The sequence below is a fragment of the Mustela lutreola genome, chromosome X, assembly GCF_030435805.1.
Source record: "Mustela lutreola isolate mMusLut2 chromosome X, mMusLut2.pri, whole genome shotgun sequence".
Lineage (NCBI taxonomy): Eukaryota > Metazoa > Chordata > Mammalia > Carnivora > Mustelidae > Mustela > Mustela lutreola.
The window spans coordinates 14,514,963-14,537,172 of NC_081308.1; the positions used below are offsets into that span (position 1 = coordinate 14,514,963).

Consider the following 22,210-nt stretch of genomic DNA (forward strand, 5'->3'; position numbering starts at 1 on the left):
GTCCCAGGGGATAGCACAAGGACGTGTATTTATCTGAAAGCCCCTCCCTTACCACGGTGAAGTTCTGTAACCCCAGCCCACAACCATACATACATCCATCTGCCATCTTGGTAGAAGCAGAGAGAAAATCTGAGGGGGACTGAGCATTTACTTGAAAGAGACTATAAGCCAGAAAAGACTGAGCTACTATAGAATGCAAATTAAATCAAGGTCAGAGCTTGGAAAGAAAGATTAAAAGTTATAGAAAATTAAAAAGTTACATTTTCTTGGCACATCTTAGATTTAGTCTTTGATTATGTATTTCCAACATTAAATGTAAATTTTGTACTCTTTGTTCACTACAGAACACAAAGTCTATGATTATCTGATAGAGGATGTAGATTGCCTACATTTGGCATGCCTAATTAATACTGTCTTCTCAATTGACCACTAGAGGTGAAGTTTCCATTTTCTCATTGTCTGCTTATTTTTGTAAAATAAGGTCAAAATGAAGTAAAACTCTAATACAATTGTGCAATAATTACAGTACAGACATGATGGTTAATATTACTAACCTGTAATGCTTTGACAGGCATCATTGCCATATACTCTTAAAAATTTGTGGATATAACCACAGTCTGAGTGTGGTTGGTAGACAAAGTGATTTAAGAGCATCTGTATATAATGTCTGAAGGGTTATGTAAAAAAAAGGTATATATCAAATTTTGTATGATCTATAGATACGGAGCTAAATTGTTTTGAAAGTCTCTATTGAAAAGGATTGCTATTTGCTCTGTCATAGAAGTTAGTGAAAATTTTTCTTTGGATATCTCATTTTTTGTCTTAATAACTGCATTTTATTTTTTGAACTTTTTATTATCTATAGTATTAACAGGGTAGCAAGCTTATCTTGGTCTATAACTTAAGGTGAGTTACTTTTAAATCATTTTTAAAAATTATTTCTTTATAGTATTTTTTTTAAAAAAATTAACATATAATGTATGTTTCAGGGGTACAGGTCTGAGATTCATCAGCCTTATGCAGTTCATAGCACTCACCACAACACATGGCCTCCCCAGTGTCCATCACTCTGCCACCCCATCCCTCCCACCCCATGCCCCTCCAGCAACCCTCAGTTTGTTTCCTGAGATTAAGAGTTTTATGGTTTGTCTCTCTCTCTCTCTGGTTTCATCTTGTTTCATTTATTCCTCTCTTCCCCTATGATCCTCTGTCTTGTTTCTCAAATTCCACATATCAGCAAGATCATATGATCATGTCTTTCTCTGATTGACGTATTTAGTTTGGCATAATACCCTCTAGTTCCATCCACATCATTGCAAATGGCAAGATGTCTGTCTGTCTTTCTTTCTTTCTTTTTTTTTTGATGGCTGCTTAAATAATTCATTTTAAATCAACCTTTTTGAGGTATAATTTACATATAAGCATCTACCTTCTTACATATAATAAGATATGCCCATTTTAAGTGAACTAGTTTCCTTAACTCATCATGGTTACATCCTTTGATATTAATAGCCAATGTCCAGGTTGATGCTGATTCACCAACAGGCATTCTGGGCCCATTAGAAGTACTTATAAGGGCTTTCCGGGTATGTGGGTTTGCTTATATTTATCAACTAAATGTTCACAGACTTCTATGGTTTTTATTATATTTGTGGCCTTAAGTCTCACACTATTACAGGATATATTTATTTTTATTCAAGTAAAAATAGTTGAAGACTTTAGTGTAGGAATTCCAGTGGTCTCCTTAAGAATGTGGCTTATAGGGGCACCTGGGTGGCTAAGTTGGTTGAGTGTCTGCCATGGACTCAGATCATGATCTCCAAGGCACCTCAGGTCTTATGTTTTATTATCTTCATTTTTTTGAAACTTTTTGAAGAAAGAAGGAGACAGGTCTAGCTTAATATGTCTCCTAGGGATATACTGTTCTTTAAAAAACTTAAATGTGTATTTGTGTATTCTTTATTCTCATGTTTTATTGTCTTAAAAAAAAAATTCCTTGGGGCACCTGGGTGGCTCAGTGGGTTAAGCCTCTGCCTTCAGCTCAGGTCATGATCCCAGGGTCCTGGGATTGAGCCCCGCATTGGGTTCTCTGCTCAGCGGGGAGCCTGTTTCCTCCTCTCTCTGCCTGCTTCTCTGCCTACTTGTGATCTCTCTCTGTCAAATAAATAAATAAAATCTTTTTATTTTTTTAAAAATCCTTATATCCCAAAGAAGGCCTTTAAAAAAAAATTATGGTAGGCAAAAGTGTTTCTCTGTTAGACTATAGTGGAATTAGTAAATTTTATCCAAGGAGAAGCATGACTTGGGCCAGCAGATGTAAATTTTGAATTGGCGCTGCTGTACAGTGAGACTTTTGCACTGGATCTGCCTCTCTCTTGTGTAGTTCACTTTTGAACCAGTCATATGTTATTTTTCACCCACATGCCTGTAGTCCAGTGGTAGAGTCAGACTTTATCCAGGTGGTCATAAAGTATGTGAAGGTGTCACTTTAATAATTACGAAGAGATGTTTGCTAAGAGAACATATGGGGCTTTGAACTTAGTCACAGGCTGTCCCAGGGGAGGGCTCCCCTGAGTAAGTGATGATTTGTGCCAAGGTCTGAGACAGGGGTAATTTAGGGTTGAGTAGGGCAAAACTTTTAGGAGTAGAAGGAACTACAGCAGGGGAGCTCTTGGTGTTGATAGCTGGGGCTCACCAAGCTAGGGAGACCCAGAGAGAGGAGGCTGGAAGGCATTTCTGGAGTGGTCCCTGGACGGGACTTGCTGGCCACTTGGAGGGGTTTTGACATAGTCTTTAGGGCAAGGGAGTTTGGGGACAGTTTTAATGGGAGTGGTGGAGTGAAAGCAGATTTCCATTTCCAAATGGCTACCAGGCTCTCCCAGTGGCAGACATTATTAGAAGAGTTAGGAAGCTAGGTAGTACTCCAAGTAGGCATGGGAAGGGCTGGAATTAGGATGGCAGTCAGGTAGAGAAGAACTGTGGACCGATTTGAAAAATATTTAGGAGGCAAAATTCAATAGCTCTTGGATGTATTTCGGGGTACAGACAAGGGAGATATCAAAAGTCATCCTAAATACCTAGCTAGATACTTACCTGTTCACTGAGATATGGGGACAGGAGATAGGACCAGGTTCAGAGAGGGAAAAGAGGGAGTAGTTGGTTAGGCATTCTATCTAGATATTTTATACTTCATTTATTGTCATCTTACATCTCAGTAAAGATTTCTGGAGGGCATATCCAGCCCAGAGGAGGGTAGAAGGGATATGATGTTTTAATGGAAATAAATGAGAAACTAGGTTTTGTTATATAGAAATTTTATTACTGACTTGGCTTGAAGGCAGTTGTTTTCTATGTGAGTCTTAAGATTCTACTTCCCACATCTTCCTTTTTTGGCTGTGTGCTTGCTCTCTCATGTTCTAGATAATGTATTAATATTTTCATGAGACTATCTTCTTTTTAGAAGCTGAGCATTGAAGTAAATTGATTGTGAATTTTCCTTGTAATGCTTTTTAAAATGTAAGAGTTTTGGTGAAATGCTCTTAACATACAAATAATGGACAGTTTAGAATTTATACCAGTATTTCCTGTAACAATATCCCCATATTATGAACCTTTGTAGCAGTTTGCTAGTTATTGGTGTAGACTTTGTGTGACTGCCAAATTGTTTTGGGCCAGCTGAACAGTGTCACTGAATTTTTAACAAAAAGGTAAAAAATATACATCTTTTAGTATATTTCACTATATGATGTTTGAATGGGGCCATATTACAAAAGTTATTATAAAAGTAATCATTTTATGAAAATGAGATGAGTGTAGACATTTTAGTGCCATGATTAATAGCTTTAATAAGTTTTGGAGAATTAGTCTTTTAATCATCTCATTTTCACCTAAAATTTCTTTTCATAGTATATTATTCTTTTCTAAAGCTTTATTTGATCTCAAAAAGTGGTCACTCTCTCTTTTAAGGGGGAGTGTTTACAGTGGAACACTGCAAAACAATTACAATAAATAAACTAGAGCAGTTTTTTGATGCCAGCAACTTTAGACATTTGGAAGTGGGTAATTCTTTGTCATGGAGTTGTCCTATGCACTGTAGAATGTTCAGCAGCAGTCCCGGACTCTACCCAGTAGATGCTAGTAGCCTCCACTCCACCCCGTTGTGACAAACAAAAGGATTTCTGGACATTGTTGGATGTCCCTGCTGTGTGGGAAGGTGCACAGTGTCCCCAGTTGAGTGCCACTGAACTAGATTTTGTTTACATCTCAGAAATACAATGTTGTGCTTAAAAACAAAAAGCTGTTGCAAAAAGACGCTCACAGTAACATGCCACTTACGTGATTTTCTGTGTTCAAAACAGTAGTAAAATTGCTTATGGATAAATCCATTTGTAATAATAAAAATGTACAAAGGAGTGGTATGTAACAGTTTCAGGATAGAAGTTACCTCTAGAGAAAGAATGATCAGAAGCAAATCGACATATTATTGACTTACATCTGATACTTTTTCTGTATATTTACATGATCGATCTGTTTCAAACTCCTGTGGCATATCCTATAACATTGGTTGTACTTTTAAACTATTGTCATAAACTTTAATTTACTGACATGCATTATTACATACCAACACAAAAGCTTCTGTGTATATGAGATGCTTCATTTACTCCTGTCAAACCTAAGATGTCATATAAAACCTCATATAAAGCAGGGGCCCAGTGGACTGTTCATAGATGGCTCACTGAAATGCTCTCCTTCTTTGCTATAGATTGTTCTTCCTGATGTGGTCTGAAATACTTCACTTTAATAGTTAATTTAACTTTTAATATTTTAAAATGGTAGTATGTAGGTAATAAACAATACAAGTAACAAGATTTCTTGGAAAGCAATTTAGTTTTCATCTTTGTGTATCCTGGTTAATAACTTGTATTTCTATGGTATTTGGTAAACGCATGTCAAGTTCATTGTATCAACCTGCCATGGAATGTATCCTGTCCTTGAATTTACTCCCATTTTATAATTTTGCTCATAATGTTAAAAGTAATTTCTTTAAGTTACTTTAGAAGGTTTCTGTGACCTAAGAATCAGAATAAAGATAAAGATAGAAATAACGAGAGGCACCTGGATGGCTCAGTGGGTTAAAGCCTCTGCCTTCGGCTCAGGTCATGATCTCAGGGTCCTGGGATCGAGCCCCACATCAGGCTCTCTGCTTGGCAGGGAGCCTGCTTCCCTTCCTCTCTCTCTGCCTGCCTCTCTGCCTGCTTGTAATCTGTCTGCCAAATAAATAAATAAAATCTTTAAAAACAAAAAGATAGAAATAACGAATTTTTGCACATACTTTAAAGTGTATAAATTTTATAACAGACATTAGAAAATTATTTCAACATTTTTATTGGTGATAACATATTTTTAAGAAAAACACAGATGAGAAATAGTGATGCCTCCCCAGTGTGGAGATATGTGCGTATGTTTCAGAATATATCCTTTTTAACAGCAAAATTTGTATCTATGGCTTGGCAAGGGTGGTATAGCAGGACCATGGATGAGAAATGGCCTCCACAATCAGATTTCCTGAGTTTAAAATCTTAGCTGTGTTACTTCTTAGCCATATGATCTTGGGGTAAGTTACGGAACCTCATTAAAACTCAGTGTTGAGTCACCATGTTATACACCTGAAACTAAGGTGGCATTGTGTGTCAGCTGTACTCAGAAAACAAAAACAAACAAAACCCCACACAACTCAGTCTATCCTCATCTATAAAATGAGCATGATGGTAGGATCCTCTTCAGAGAGTGATTTGAGGATTAAATGAGATAATACATTGGAAGCACTGAGTACAGGGCCTGGTGCAAAGTACTTAAATAATCAGAATAAAGCTTGCTTTTTCAGGTACCATATTGGCCTATCTGGTAACAGTGCCTACATTTGTAGGGTTCTGCTCCTGCTGAGGGAGGCACATGTCAATCTGTAAAAGAACTTAAGACAGTTGGGATATTTACATATACATCACGGATTGAAATATTTTAGAGTACTTGAGTGTCAAACTGTATTTACTGCTACTTGCATTAAGAAATAAAGAATTTCTCCCAAGGAATGGCTTCATCAGGGAATAATTTCAGAATGAATTGTATAGGAATCCATGAATCCATGAATCTATGAATAGTAAACTAAAATCACTGTTTTTTTTTTTCTGTTTTCTTTTATGATGCATATTGGATGTTTTAAATTACAGAGCAAAACATTTAAAGTAATGATTCCTGATAGTTCCTTGTTAAGTATATCATCAATTTAGAGAATTCACTGTTCCAGAGCATAATTAAGTCAAGTTATATAACCGCATTTTAAGTAACTTAGTAAATTTTATGATTGTTATTACCAATTAGTTGCTTTGCCATCATTTTAAGGAACAGTTGGTTCTGGCCATAAACCAATGACTAGGTAAGTGTAGACAGTCACTACTAGCAGAAGTAAGTTTTGGTTACAAGTCTCTGTGTCCAGGATGGTTGTTCATTGATTGAGGCATGATTTTTATGGGGTGGAGATCTTGACAATACTGGAAGAAATATAGGTCCTCTGGATATTTTTCTATTTTTTACTACTCATAAAATTTATTTTTCATTCTCTTTCTAATCTTTTTTTTTTTCAGCTGAGGAAATTTATTTTGGTAAATGTTAAATGCCTTGATATAGCTTGTTCACACATGGAGATAGCAGTACAATTTAGGAACCTCTATCTTTTTGCATTCCAAAATAATATAATTTCAATTTTTAGACAAAATTAAGGGTGAGGTATGGAATTATCATTAATGGTTTACTTATATATTTTTAGCACGTCCTTAGTTTGTTGTTCAAAATGTCAGCTTTTAACTAACTCATTGTTTAAACAAAGTAAGATACTGAAACAAGTAGAAAATTATGCCTATCATGCTGACTACAGCTGGTGACATTCTGTTGCAGACGTTGTGGGGGCAATGGCAAGCTTTTGGGAATAAATTGAATTTAAAACACAGTTCTTTAGAGCTATTTTTCATGTATTTTTCTTCTTTGTCTATACCCATATTATGTGTAGCATCTCAGGGTGGTAGTACAAGTAATAAACCTTGGTGTGTCATCTCTTACCTCTCCATTAAATATCCATGAAGAGATTAAAAAAAAAAAAGCCAAAAAGCTCATGAAATTTCTGTAAATTAAGAAACTAAAAATTGAAGATTGTTGGCAAAGTCAGGGAGATGGATTGAAAAATACAGCCTTGAACATCATGCTCCTTATTCTACTTTCTGAGCCAGACTGGGCCAAACTGTCAAAATGAAGTAGCAAAAGGTTTGGTTGGACCCATGCCCACTGGAGCTGGACACAGGCAGCCATCTCATGGCGCTAACTATTATTTGACCCTGAGGGAGCTGGAGTTCTCCGTCCCCCAACTAGCCCACATCAGCACCTGTATTGCCAGATCTTTTCAGAGACTAAGCACCCCAAATACAGTATGGCAAAAAGCAGAGAAAGATTGGAAGCAGCAAGTTGCAGCCTAGGATTCATACACCCCCTTGGCAAGGTGTGGTGAATGTAGAGGAGAGGGAGCAGGATGTGCTAGGAAGTGTGGTTTCAGCAAACAGCTTATTCTCACAACTCTGCACAGGTGATCCAGCCTCAGCCCAGCCAACCCAATGAGAACAAATTTGATGGGAATCCAGGTTTTGACCTTGGTCTCAGGTGCATCAAACTGCATTTGAAGCCTCAGTGGCTGAAAACCCCCCAACTAGCCTTTCAGATGCCAGACCTAGTGAATCTCTTCTCATCTTAATAGGGATGAGTTTTTAAAAAGCAGGGGGCAGGGACGTGTACCCTATGAAAAGACATGGGGAGATAAAGAAAACACTGCTCTGAAGATTTAGAAGCAACGCATCTTTCTAAAAACATTTTTTTGTAACAAGCAGATGCAGTCTCCCGAAGGAGAGCCAGGAGGATATGACCTCTATAGTGAGAGCAAGCTGAAACAAGGCAAAAATTGAAGTCCAAGTCAACTGAGATAGGATGATAGAGAAACCTAAAATGGAGGAAATAAAAGAACAAAATTGATATAGCAGTTTTGATTAATTCACTCATGCAATACTTACTGAACCTACTACGTGCCTGCTGTTCTAGGCACTTACGCAGTAGTGAATAAAACATACAAAGCAACAATGAGAGAGCAAATCTAAAAGTTATAAGGTTTCTAGAGAAAAATACTAGGAAAACAGGGGCACCTGGGTGGCTCAGTGGGTTAAAGCCTCTGCTTTCGGCTCAGGTCATGATCTCGGGGTCCTGGGATCGAGCCCCACACCGGGCTCTCTGCTCAGCGGGGAGCCTGCTTCCGCCCCTCTCTCTGCCTGCCTCTCTGCCTGCTTGTGATCTCTCTCTGTCAAATAAATAAATAAAATCTTTAAAAAAAAGAAAAAGAAAAATACTAGGAAAACAGGTGTAGAAACAGCATTTAAAGTTGCTAGAAGAAAATTTTTCTAATTTCATTGATTTCCAGATAATATTAGTTCAACACCCCCCCTCCCACTCTCTTCTAGGTATATTCTGGTAATTTAAAATTTTTATTCCAAGGAAAAGCCCTAATAGGATCTAGGCAGAATCAAAGTTACGTATGTTGGAACAAAAATCAGATGGACCTCAGACTCCATTTTCTCCCTCTTAGGAGGAGAAGAAAGTATATAAAGAAGAGGAAGTACATGGATTTTGTTATAGACTTTTTACTCCTATGTACTGGAAGATTGCTTCAATAAACATACAAACCTACAATGTCTGTGATGTGAATGGCACTTTCCAGGGCTTTGCAGTGATACAACTTTACAGGGATCCTGAAGATGGAGAGCATAAGGTTGCCTTCCCAAGAATTCTATGCCTGCCAAGTTGCCAATCATGTGTGGGGACATGCACACATGTAATGACTTGGAAAATAGGTACTTCTTTAGAAAGCTATTCAAAGATGCACACTGAGCAAAAACTTAATGCAAATCAAGCTCTACAAAAATATGAAAACCACGGTAGACAAAGACTAGAGGTAAAGACTGAAGGCAATAAAATATACAAAAAAATATAGATTACATATAATTACTCATGGGTATATAATTATAAATTAAATAAAACAGCCAAAATCTATTCTCAAAAATAAATTAGACAAAATGGTAAAAGAACAACCAGGGTCTATAATCCCAGATGAATTTAAAACAGATCACAGTAGGGGCACCTGGGTGGCTCAGTCGGTTAAGTGTTCAACTCATGGTTTCAGCTCAGGTCATGATCTCAGTGTTGTGGGATCAAGCCCCGTGTAGGGCTCAGCATGTGGAATCTGCTTGAGATTCTTTCCCCTTTCTTTTCCCTTCCCCTCTTATGTGTGCTTATGTGTGCTCTTTCTGTCTCTTAAATAAAAATAAATAAATAAAACAAGTCACAATAATTTATGTTGGTTCTAACATAAGAATCAGCAGATCAATCATGTAGACTAAACTAGAAAGCTCTGAAAGAAAATAGAGTATATATGTAAGAATGCTAAGATACAACAAAGAACTAAAAATCCATGGTAAAGAGTATCGGGAAAGTTGATTCAGTATTTAGAATTATATTAAATACAGATTCCTTCACCATATCATATATTAAATGACAGGTAGATAAAGGTTAAGGAAAGAAATTAAATTATTTAAATATTGAGACATAAAGGTGGATGAGGGGTGCCTGGGTGACTCAGTGGGTTAGGCCTCTGCCTTCAGCTCAGGTCATGATCTCAGGGTCCTGGGATTGAGCCCCGTGTAGGGCTCTCTGCTCAGCAGGGAGCCTGCTTCCTCCTCCCCCTCTGCCTGTCTCTCTGCCTATTTGTGATCTCTCTGTCAAATAAATAAATAAAATCTTTTAATAATAAATAAATGTGTATGAATATTAACCATACTCAGGCTAAGTGAGGACTTTGAACACAAAAGTAGTGAACATAAAGGCATATATCAATAAATGTGACTATAAACAAATCAATAAATGTGTAATTATAAGTTACATTCAACAACAACCAAACCCTAAATAATTTAATGACCACAACAATCTGGGGAAGATATTTGTAACAAAATTTGGCAACAGGTTCACATCCATGAATCATCAAGAAAAACATTAAGCTTAGTGGACTTTTTTTCCACTTACCAGTTGATAGAATAAAACTTCTGTGACCTCACTGATGTCTGAATACTTTTTTCAGTGATTGTATTTACTATTGGTTATGGTTATAGAGTGGGTGTTCTTATATATTGCTGAAGGGAACCGTGAGATGATATATTTTTGTATATGTTTTGGCAGTATTAGGAGCCTTTAATGTTCATACTGTTGGACCCAGATATATCACCTGCAGAATTTATGGGAATAAAGATGCAGATGTTGAAGTATTGACAGTTAAATAACAATCCATTAAAAAATAATTGTTTTAAAATTATTTAATGACAGGTTAAAATGTATCTCATACAATATCAAGTGAAATAAAAACATATAACATTGTATATTAATATTACTGTTCCAATTTGAGAAAATTTTACTGGGAAAAAATAAACCAAAATGCTAGCAAGGGTTATTATGCCTTTTATGTTTTATGTTTTATATAATGAGTTTACATTACTTTTTAAGCAGTTTGAATAAAAGTAAAATGTTAAATTCTTTCCAGTATCTTCTGCTCTTAAATGCATGTAGTTTCCACTAAAGATTGAGTTGATTTTATGTAGAAAACTTCATCTGTTTTGTTTCATTCTTTAAGTAAATATGTAAACTGTATTGACTGAGAGAGAGAGAGAGAGAGTGTGTGTGTGTGTGTGTGTGTGTTGAAACAGGATTTCCATGGTATTGATGAAAGGAAAAATAAAAGAGTAAATGCTTAATTTTATTTGACCCATTTTCAGGTAACTTTTATACAGTGGATTCTATTTACGAGATGCCAGAAATTAATCAATATCTTTCTTCAAGATGATGTAAATAAGTTTGTTGTAAATGTAAATTTGTAGTCCTATCCTGGGCGAATTTGAATTAAGCAAGACCTTTTATAAAATTAGACAAAGTTAATATTTAGGATGCAATAAAAAGATGTGTTGGCATGTGATGTAGTGAGCACTGGGTATTATATAAGACAGATGAATTACCTCTACCTCTGGAACCGATAATACCTTGTATGTTAATTAATTAAAGTTAAATTTTAAAAAATGCCTTGGGTGGTATGACTTGGAAGATGTCTCAGCTGAAATGCGAGCAGGTTTTTTTGTTTTTGTTTTGTTTGGTTTGGTAAGATTTTATTTTTATTTACTAGAGAGAGAGCAGGGGTAGGGGTAGAGGGAGAAGCAGACTCCTTGCTGAGCAGGGGGCACAATACAGGGCTCTACATGGGACTGGATATGGGGACCTGGGATTGTGACCTGAGCCAAAGGCAGACTTTTAATAGACTGAGCCACCCAGGTGCCCCAAAATGTAAGCAGTTTTACTCTCTTCCAGGATGCGTATCATGCTGCCTCTTTGTGTCTGGAGCCAAGTTTCCTGATAGTGTTTGTTCTTAATCTTATGCCATTCATCGGTGGCTGGCTAGCCTGTTGAAAAGGAGCAGGGTATGAAAATAGTTATCACTGTGTTAAGAGGGCGTAGCATACCTAGCAGACTTACCTGCTACTACCTATACTAATATTCTAGCCGATATCCCCCATATCACTTTAAATTTGCCATTATTTCTTCCCAATAAGGAAACACTTCCAATATCAGAAAGTACCTGGAAGGCCAAGTACAAAAAAATTATATCCCAGAAGCTGTCTGTACTCTACAATCCTATCAGTCCTCCATTAACAACAAAAATGTAATACTCTTAACAAGCTTTTTCCTCAGTAGCCTATAGCACTTTCAGATGAATTTTTTTTTTCCTATAACAAAGATGAAAGCTGATACTTTCTTATTTCAAGGGGCAGATGAAAAACAGAGAGGATTTGATTTTACAGACCTAGTTACGACTCAGGGTTTGTTGTTGAGCATAAAAATTAAGAAATGGTCATTTCTCACCCCATCCCACCACCGCTTTCATGATCCCCCTTTGCTTTTATAAACAACTAAAGAAAAGTGTTTATTTTTAATAAGTTAATGATTTATACCTTGTTGATTATTGCCTGCTATTGTGTGCATTTTTAAAGCCTTTGTTTTGATGTGGGGATACTCTTTTATTTAAAGGTTTGCTCCTCCAGATCTGAAAGTATACCCACTTTCACTACAAAAAAGCAGACCTGAGTCATTCAGAAGACCTTCCTGTATCACATGTTGGCTTTGAAGAATCTATATATTATTTTGCCAAAAGCTTTTTTTATTCCTTTTATAGACCAGAATTAGACATGAGTTGTGTGACCTCATGGTGCGTAGTTCTGAGCATTTCCGTTTCCTTTCCAGCCCTTGGATTTTTTTGACATGTTTCAGTTTAAAGTAGGGTCCTGCTCACAAACTGCTTCTGTTCAGGAGAGCAAAATAAGGGCAGGAAGGAGGTAGTGATTGGTATTTGGTGGCAGATGTTTATCTCTCTTTGGCATTGAAATGACCATCAATAGGGAGAACTGGTGAACTAGATCGGTTTGTTACAAAAAGTTAAGTGAAGGGAGGAAACTTTCAAGGGGAAATCTACTACCATCAACTACCGAGTCATGCAGAAGCCTTTTCTCTGCTCTAGAAGCCCAATTAAAATGTTTCTCTGAGTTTCAGATGGAAGTAACAAATGATGGTATATTGTATTGTCAGTCATCCTGGCATTTTTGTGTAGCCTCAAGACATCGACACTTCTGGTTTGTCCATGGTCTATCACCAATCCCTCTCTTGGTCCCCTTCTCTCGTCCCCTTATTTTTTTTCCTTTCCTGACAATGTCTGTAGGGTGGTAAGAAAGAGAATTTTGGAACCAGGAAATGAGGGCCTGAGAGAGAAGAGGGTCTGTTTGTTTACTCTCTGGTTTCTTGCTATACTATCCCCGAATATACCCCCAGACAATTGGGATTCCCGGTTTCGAAAACACTGGGAAATGACTTTCTGCCTCTTTTTTTATTTTTTTTTGCAGGAAACGCATGAAATTGTGGCAATCAAGAAATTCAAGGACAGTGAAGGTATATATATATATATATATATATTTTTTTTTTTTTTTCCTTTTTGTATTTAGTCCTTGTGAATAGGATGTGGAAGAGATAGGATCTAGCTAACTAGACTTTGCTCCTGAAATTTTAAAGTCTCCATCTCAGAAAGCGAGTATAACTTATTTGTTATCATACTTTGCTTTGGAACATTTGGCTCCTTTTGTGTGAATCTTTTCATATCTCATGATATTAGAAAATTTATCTTATATTTTAAGGTACAGTCAGCATTGTGGAAATCTTGCTTCAGATGCTGAGTAGAAGGCATGCTATTTATGCTATTCCTAAATATTATTAAAATGAGAAGACCAATTTGAAGTAAATATTTTTGTGAGTTCACACAAGTAGTAATTGCTGTTTGAAGGGCTTTGGAATTGGTTATTGTGATCTCCGGTTTCCAGTCAATTAGAAATACAAGGATAAGTGGTATGTAGATAGTATGAAGAAAATGATGTTATATTTAAAATAATTCATTTGAAGAATAAAAGCTTTTCAAGAAGAAATTCCGTAGTTGGAGTCCTTGGTTACGTCCAGACCATTTCAGATGGAGTATTAAAATTACCCTATGCTGGGCAAGAAAATTTTAAATAAAACATTAAAAAGAAAGTAATGTATAAAATATAAATAAATAAAGCATCTCGGTAGTCATTAGGTTTTAAGTCTAAACTATTGGTCACCTAAATATAGACAAGTAGAGAAATTTACCGTAAAGGCACATATGGCCTTTCAGAAGCTCTAGGCAGCATTTTCCCAAATTTTTCTACAGAGACCCACAGAAATATTTTTTTACATTCTGATCCAGTATCCACATACAGAACATCCTATATATAACTGAAGCAAAAATGTCACAAAACTATTATCCTAACGTGAGTTTCTTCATTTTCTGTTCTTTCCTGCTCATATAAATTCACATAAATGCCTATTTGTGGCATCAATGTGACATTAATTTTTTTTACCACTGAATCATAACTTGCTTTGTGAAAAGTAGTGCTAAGAGGACCGGCATAGCGTTAACTTTCCTATCTAATTGGAAGTATGACAATAGCAGTCATAGCCTACCTCCATCAGCACACATTGACTAAGTACTGGAAGACACCAGCCTCTATGTTTGTGAACAGTTTCCTCACTCCTACTTTAGAGACTTAGCAAACATTAAATAACAAAAAGGGCTCACTAATAAAGTCCTGGCGTAGATTCAGTAGTATTTGATAGAACCCACCTCTGATGTTCTGGTTATGTGGAGCACATCACATCATCTGGGAAACCCTTAGCAGCCATTGTCTTGCCAGCCTTAAAAAGAAGGCAATAATTTAAAAAAAAAAAAAATGCTTTTAGCTTGTTGTAAAGAAAAAACACAATCTGCTCTAAATGATGTACCTGTAGTCCAACAGGAAACAATAGCCCTAGGCCAGTCCACTCTGAGACCATTGGCAGTGAGCTCTTTGAGCAGTGGCTTTGGGCTAACCACAGGTGGCCAAGAGACAAATGGTGATCTACTAAAAAGAGTGGTTGCAACAGTAGATCAAAGCATAACCTTTGCCTTCATGTAAAGACTTCTGACTGTGCATTCATCTTGTAAGGCACATCGTCAAGCATCAGTTACCACCAAAAATAATAACTGTCGTGAAGTTTTTGAAAGGCAGTACAATCTAGGTCACGTATGCCATTGCTTTAAAAACAAAAAACAAAACAAAGCAACAACAAAACAACAAGAAAAAAAAACTAAGTTGCCATATTCTTCACAATCCCTGTTCTGTGCATACCAATTCTTAGCTTCAGTTAAACCATGTGTTTGTACCTGATACCTTCAGAGTGGTAATCAGTAGCATATCTGTTGAGATTTACTGAGCACCGAGCCAGGTGCTGTAAGAGACATGAAGGTAAGTCAGGTGTGTGTAATTTCAGAAAGCTTGGTAGGATTAAGACCTGTTTAAAAAAAAAATAGCAATAAAAAGGAGTAGAAAGCAGTCAGTGCCTGAATGAATTTGAGTAATTTTGAGGCAAGACACATTGTTTCTAGCTGTGGCATCCAGAAAGTCTATGAATAATCTAGACATTATATAAAACATTTGATCAGCCTTCATTTCTGTGTGCTGACAAAGCATGAATCCCCTCTGCCCTCATCTCTGCCACACCATTATCAGTTACCAGAGCTCAGGGACATGCAGCCTTATCACCCACCCATAACAGAACTAAGGGAACGTGTGTGGTGAGCAGCCCTTCTGGAATGTGAAGTGCACATAAATAGTTCAGTACAGATGGGAATGTCCATTCAACCCCTATGGCAATCACTTTATTCTGAACCATTTGATCAGCTTAAATTTCAGTCAGGACAGTTCTAATAAAAATAGAGTTTCAGGGCGCCTGGGTGGCTCAGTGGGTTAAAGCCTCTGCCTTCAGCTCAGGTCATGAACCCAGGGTCCTGGGATCGAACCCCGCATCGGGCTTTCTGCTTGGCGGGGAGCCTGCTTCCTCCTCTCTCTCTTACTGCCTCTCTGTCTACGTGAGCTCTCTGTCAAATAAATAAATAAAATCTTTAAAAAAAATAGAGTTTTATCATAATTCCTTATTGTCATATAGTTCTTATTAATCTCATTTATTAGTTACTCTAAAAATATTCTGCTGTTATTATGGTAGTGAATGTTCTAAACCCAGTGTTTAAAAATCTTTGTGAAGATCATGAAATAATCCTATAAAAACGCTTACACTGAAATAGAATCTGAACTTGGTCTGATTTGCATTCAGGCTAGTCAAGTATTCTCATACTGATAATATAAAGCGGTATTTTGTGAGAGTATATATTATCTTCTATTAGCTTTAAAAGATTGTGATCATCTCCTATTTTCTTATTAAATTCATATTTATCCACAAATTTATATAAAATGTTTTTGAAATTACATTTTAAGGTAAACCACTATTTAATTCAAGCTGTTCTTGTTACCCCAGGGTAATAGATGCCTCTCTAAAATGGGAACCAAACTTTAATAGTAAATAAAAAGTTAGACTGGAACTTTAAGTGGGGAAAACGGAACAAAAATAATAAAAATAAGTTACTTTATCTTATAGTTAACAAAATTTGGATTATAATAGCAATTATTTGCTGTTCCTTAGAAAAAAAGAATCAAGTGTTACCTTTTTGGGGAGATTAAAAAAAAAGAGACTCATTAAAAAATACACCAAGGGTAAAAAAAAAAAACAAAACAAGGGTTTTGTCAGTTTTCCCTTTATTTTTGTCCCCGTCTCTCTGTCTTCATCCTAGTCAGTTTTTTATTCTCCAGTTACTAGCTGTTAGAACTCCATCAGATCATTTATCAGTGTCTTTTGTCTATGATTTTCCTTAAGACTGACATACTGGGTGGGGATACAAACTCATGTTAAAGTGGAGGACTTGTGTGAGTGATGACATTTTTATCTGAGATCTCTTCATTAGTTAATATATTTTTTATTTTGATCACTTTTACCTCTTTATTCATTATCATCAATGTAGAGTTTCAGTTAATTTTTTTAAAAGATTTTATTTATTTATTTGACAGACAGAGATCACAAGTAGACAGAGAAGCAGGCAGAGAGAGAGAGGAGGAAGCAGGCTCCCCGCTGAGCAGAGAGCCCAATGTGGGGCTCGATCCCAGGACTCTGGGATCCTGACCTGAGCCAAAGGCAGAGGTTTTAAGCCACTGAGCCACCCAGGTGCCCCTCAGTTAATATTTTTTAAGAGAGAGAGAGCACACGCACACATCCGAGTGGTGGGAAGGGACAGAGAGAGAAGAAGAGGGAGAATCTTAAGCAGGCTCTGAGCCTAGCACAGAGCCCAAAGCACAGCTTGATCTCATGACCCATGAGACCATGACCTGAGCTAAAACCAAGAGTCAGACGCTTAACTGATTGAGCCACCCAGGTGCCCCTGTGAGTTTTCTATTAATGTAAATTCTCACAGAGAAACATTAGCTATAAACACCTAATCATCCAGGAGTCTTCATAGTATTAGTTCTATTTAGTATTTGGATTTTCTGAGAAGAGGAAAAATGACTACAGCCCAAAGAGTTACTAGAAATGATTCCAATGAAAGATATTTTTTGGACTATGTATAATGATAAATTTAGCCTAATTCATCTACCCTTCCTATAATTCGAATTTTGTACAATGAGATTTGATGTTCAGATGATAATCTTCTGTCACTGTGGAAGGCTCATTCTCATGCACACACCTATACAAATGTCTGCCATCCACAAGTTAGTGAATAATCCAATAGCCATGATTTAGCCTAGATAGATTTGAATTAACAAGAATTATAAACATTGTGTGTTCATATTTTACTTGAGAAGGTCCTGTGATCTAGGATTTCTTTTTTCTAAACAAACACTTTATTTCAGGTATAAGGAATGAGCTAATCACATATTTTCTATATTATCATTGAGAGAAGATTTAATAAATGGCTAAATTGATAAATAGCATATCAATTGTTTATCATCAAGATTTCTTAAGTATTTTAGAGTTTTGAAAATGCTTTGTTCTCCTGGTCTATTTAAATCTTTCTCCAATCTTTTTTTAAAAATTATTAATTTTTAATTTTTTATAAGCCTATAATATATTTTTATCCCCAGGGGTACAGGTCTGTGAATCGCCAGGTTTACACACTTCACAGCACTCACCAAAGTACATACCTTCCCCAATGTCCATAACCCCACCCTCCTTCTCCCAACCCCCCTCCCCCCAGCACCCCTCAGTTTGTTTTGTGAGATTAAGAGTCACTTATGGTTTGTCTCCCTCCCGATCCCATCTTGTTTCATTTATTCTTCTCCTACCCCCTTAAGCCCCCATGTTGCATCACCACTTCCTCATATCAGGGAGATCATATGATAGTTGTCTTTCTCCGCTTGACTTATTTCGCTAAGCATGATACGCTCTAGTTCCATCCACGTTGTTAGGAATTATTTTTGACATACCTTTGGATCTTCTGATGTGAGAACATCTTTTGCTTCTTAGGACTTCTTAGTCTTTCCCTAAAAGTACAGGTGATGGGTTCAGGAGGGTCACTGGGCCTTGCTATGTGGCAAGGAGGCTGATTCTCAGGGAGCTGTATGGTAGTCCATAGTTAAAATGGAATATAGGTTGTGCCTCTACTTTTATATGAAGTAAAATGGCTTGCATTTCATATCCTGCTTATCTTTTCTGTAGATAAATATTTTTTCTCTTGGAATGGACATATTTATTTTTTTTAAACATGAGAAAATATTTAATTGGTCATCCCTTCCTTCCTCCATTTGATTTCATCCTTATTTTTACCCAGACTTTAGAAAGCTCTATCCTGATCTCTGGATTGAGAAAACTCTGGTCTCATTTTGTACAATGGTACAAAATAAGAGTTCATAGTCTTTGGTCCTTAAATTAAGAAACCAGATTTCTCTATAAGAGAGGCCTTAAACTTTCCTACCTTTGGTTAAACAGAGAATTCAGTTAACGAAGCCTAAGCATTCTGGCTAGTCGTGATTTCACCACATTTCTTTTAATGTCCAGAATGGAACTCTTTCAAGCTTCAGGGATTCTTCTAGGATTTGATGAATATTTGCACCTTTCATAATTTAATAAATTTCTTTTGTGCTTTACCCAGTCTTCATTGCTGAAGATTTAAGGATTTTCTTTTCTTTCTTTCTTTCTTTTTTTTTTTTTTTTTTTTTTTTTTTTTTTTTTTTTTTGTATATATGGTGGCAGTACCGCCATTCAGACCCCTTGGCCATGTTAATTACCCTCTTGGTGGTATTCCTTCTTTAGTCAGGGCAACCAGACTCAAATACGGTACCCTTATGGTTTTGCACAAAGATGGGTTGGCTTTTTTCTCCTCAATTGTATCCACTTAAAGGTCCATTTTGGGGGGCCTCTTTGGCTATACAAGAATGTCAGGTTTGTGATTTCATAAAGTAGGTTACAGCTATTTCTGGATATCTTTTCTGAGCCCTCAGTTCCTTAAAAATAGAGTTACGATAGAGTTTCTGCTCATCTTTAGATTTTTCTCTATTACTTACTTTGCATTTCTTTCACTCCTGTTTTTTTTTTTCTTAAGAATTGTTTTCTTTTACTTTAGTGAATCTCCTTTCTTGATTTTTAGTGTGTTAACTTGTCTGACTGGTGAGCTAAAAGTAGGTTAGTTCTTTGTTTCTTTCTTATTTACCGTCCTTTCTCTACCCTGCCATTTAATCATCACTCCAAAGAATTTATGTAACATTGTCAGACTTGCTGCCTGTACTAAGCTATACACCCTCACTGGTAACTGAGGACCAGGTCCATTGACATATACATAAGTAGGACTTGCATGGAAGCACCAGGTCTTAGAGCTGGAAGGACCTTCAGAATCATGTAGGAAAAGTCCAGCTCCAGTTTACAGCCAAGGAATCCAAGGCCCAAAGCTGCACAGGTAGTATGTAATTAACTGGGAAAGATGCAGACCTCAAATCTTTGTCGAGTTTTTCTTCTACCCATAACACATACCATGTTGCTTTGCCACTCAGCTAAGCAATAGCAGAGCGCAGACCTGAGCTTGGGTGTTCGGACTAATTCTCTAAAGCTTGCCCACTGCCTTATACCATGTTGCCTGCCTCCCTGTCTTCTACTCAGTGTGGCATTCCCTTCACTCACCCTGAGGAAGTGACTCTTTCTAGATGTGGTTTCTTCATTTGTAAACTGGAGAAAGCCTAGCCTAAATAAACAATCTGCAGGATTATTTCAACTGGAAGGCAGGGATTTTTGTGCTCCTGGCAGTAGGCTGTGCTACCACTTTTAAACAATGCCTCGCTGAAGAGCTTGGCTGCTTTCTGAACCTGAGGTGAGAAGCATGTGTACGTACAATGTGCATTGCTTTTCCCCATTATCTCATCATTTGGTGCCACAGTTTTGTCCAAGTACAGGGTAGACCAGGAGCCTTAAAAATACTTAAAGAGGGACGCCTGGGTGGCTCAGTGGGTTAAGCCACTGTCTTCGGCTCAGGTCATGATCCCAGGGTCCTGGGATTGAGCCCCATATCAGGCTCTCTGCTCAGCAGGGAGCCTGCTTCCTCCTCTCTCTCTGCCTGCCTCTCTGCCTGCTTGTCATCTCTCTCTGTCAAATAAATAAATAAAATCTTTAAAAAAAAAACCAAAGTACTTAAAGAAACAAAAATAATAGGATAGACCAAGTAATGAAGAGTGTGCATTTTGCTTGCACTTAGGGAATTAATAACTCCATTTCCTGCCTGTTCCCATTCATTACATTCTTAGTGCCAAAGTGCTTGCTTCACCTTTTAATATCTGCGACAGGCATACATTAGAGAAGCCTTCATTTCCTAAAATAGACAGGCAGCTCAAATGAGGTGGTTTGGGCCCCATATGCCAGGTGATTTTGTGAGCTGCTTTTCAAAGATCATTTCTCTTTCTTCTTTAGCCATTTTTATGGAGAGTTGGTATAGATTTGAATGATGTCTATATCACAGAATAGCAAAATCCAGGGAGGTTCACGCTCATAATCAATGAGATTTTAATGGAAAGAAATAATTGATTATTAGATTTGGAAAAAGCCATGGGATTGTTTTTTTAGGATCTGTGTGGGTGGGGAGGGTACCCATTTATTTAGTTACTTTATGAATGAAGAGGTAAGTGGCTTGCCCAACATCATATTTCACAGTGTTGGTTCATTAGCAGGATTCAAACTCCAGGTCTTCCAAATCCTACTCCAGGGTTCCTTCTAAAGCCGTTAGACTTCAGCCATCCTGAGGTGGCTCTGTCTGTTTGCAAAATGAAACTGCCCCAAGCTGCTAATAATACAAAGCTCCCTTGTTTCAGTTGCTTTTTGGGTGCCAAGAATTCACCAAGCATTTGACTAGAAAAGATACACCAGCTGTATTTACTTTTGACTTAGTTGCAACATTCATTTGTACCCAGCTCCAGCAAAGCTTATGGATGTTGTTAATGGTTAAATATATATGTGTTCTTGACCCTTAGTCCTTTCAGTTTTTTTGAAGCTCCCTATTTTATAATCGCATATTGCAGAAGACTACCAGGCATGGAGATGAATAGGGGAAAATGAATTTAGTTTGTCTTCCTGCCTGAAAAGCTGCCCTTCTCAACCTTCTAGTAAGATGGAAAGCATTGTACTCAAAACTGAGAGGATGAAGTACCTCTTGCTTGCCATCACGTTGCTGCCTCCCATGAATGAAAGCTAGCCACATATGAGTGAAGATTTCCTCATTTTTGTCAGAAGTATTCATTGATCCCTTTGTGGCCAGGTGCAGTCCTAGGTGGCTGAGTGAGTATTGTTGAACAGCAGAACTTGGGCCTGTCCTCTGAGAGCTCTTAGTTTAGCAGGGGTAGCCACCTGTAAGCAAAACAGTCTATAAATAAAAATGGTGAGAAGGTCTGCGAAAGAAAAGCTCAAAGTAGAATGATAAGGAATAACAGGGATGGAAGCCTGCTTTGGTCTTGTGATCTGGGCAAAGCTTGTGAGGAGCGCTCTTTAAACTGAAACCCGAAGAGGAACCAGCCCTGTAAGGAGTCTGAGTTGTAGAATGTCAGTTCCAGGCAGAGGGAACAAGTTCAAAGGCCCTAAGCGCGAAAGAATAACGTTGGAGCTATTTTGGGAATTGAAAGACTAACGTGAGGGAGGGGAAGGAAGGACATGAGATGGGGATGGAAAAGCAGACAGGAACCAGGTCATGAGTAATCAGTGTACTTGTCTGTATTGAGTTATTGCCTTGTTAGAAGATTGTTTGCTTTGTATTGAAACCTGTGTGGCATTCTGTGTATTAGAGATAGGTGAACTTCAGTTTGATTACCCTAGTCTTGAAAGTAAACCGGATGGGGTAGCGGAGAAGCAGGTGAACCTACCTCATAGCACAAAAGGCTTTTTAGTGTTCCCTACGTTTTAGCAGTTCTAAAAGTCACAGAACACCATGTCCCTGGCTTAGCCCCAGTTTGCAAAACAGCTGGACCTCTGTCCCACCACAGTCCTCTAAGCCACTTTGGGAAATCCCTGATCACAACTCATACATTCCCCCTATTGCCAGGTGGCCCCCACTGTGTCACGTTCTTTTCCCGTGACTGGG

General features: G+C 37.4%; 1 protein-coding gene across 4 annotated transcripts in view; it reads left to right on the top strand.

Moving 5' to 3' along the window:
- Positions 1 to 22,210, top strand: part of CDKL5 (cyclin dependent kinase like 5) — a 204,616-nt gene that overhangs the window by 125,755 nt on the left and 56,651 nt on the right. For all 4 annotated transcript variants that reach the window (XM_059156573.1, XM_059156575.1, XM_059156571.1 and 1 more), the window contains one exon: positions 13,074 to 13,119. In XM_059156573.1, coding sequence (XP_059012556.1) covers positions 13,074 to 13,119 — 46 coding nt within the window. The remainder of the gene's footprint in view (positions 1 to 13,073; positions 13,120 to 22,210) is intronic.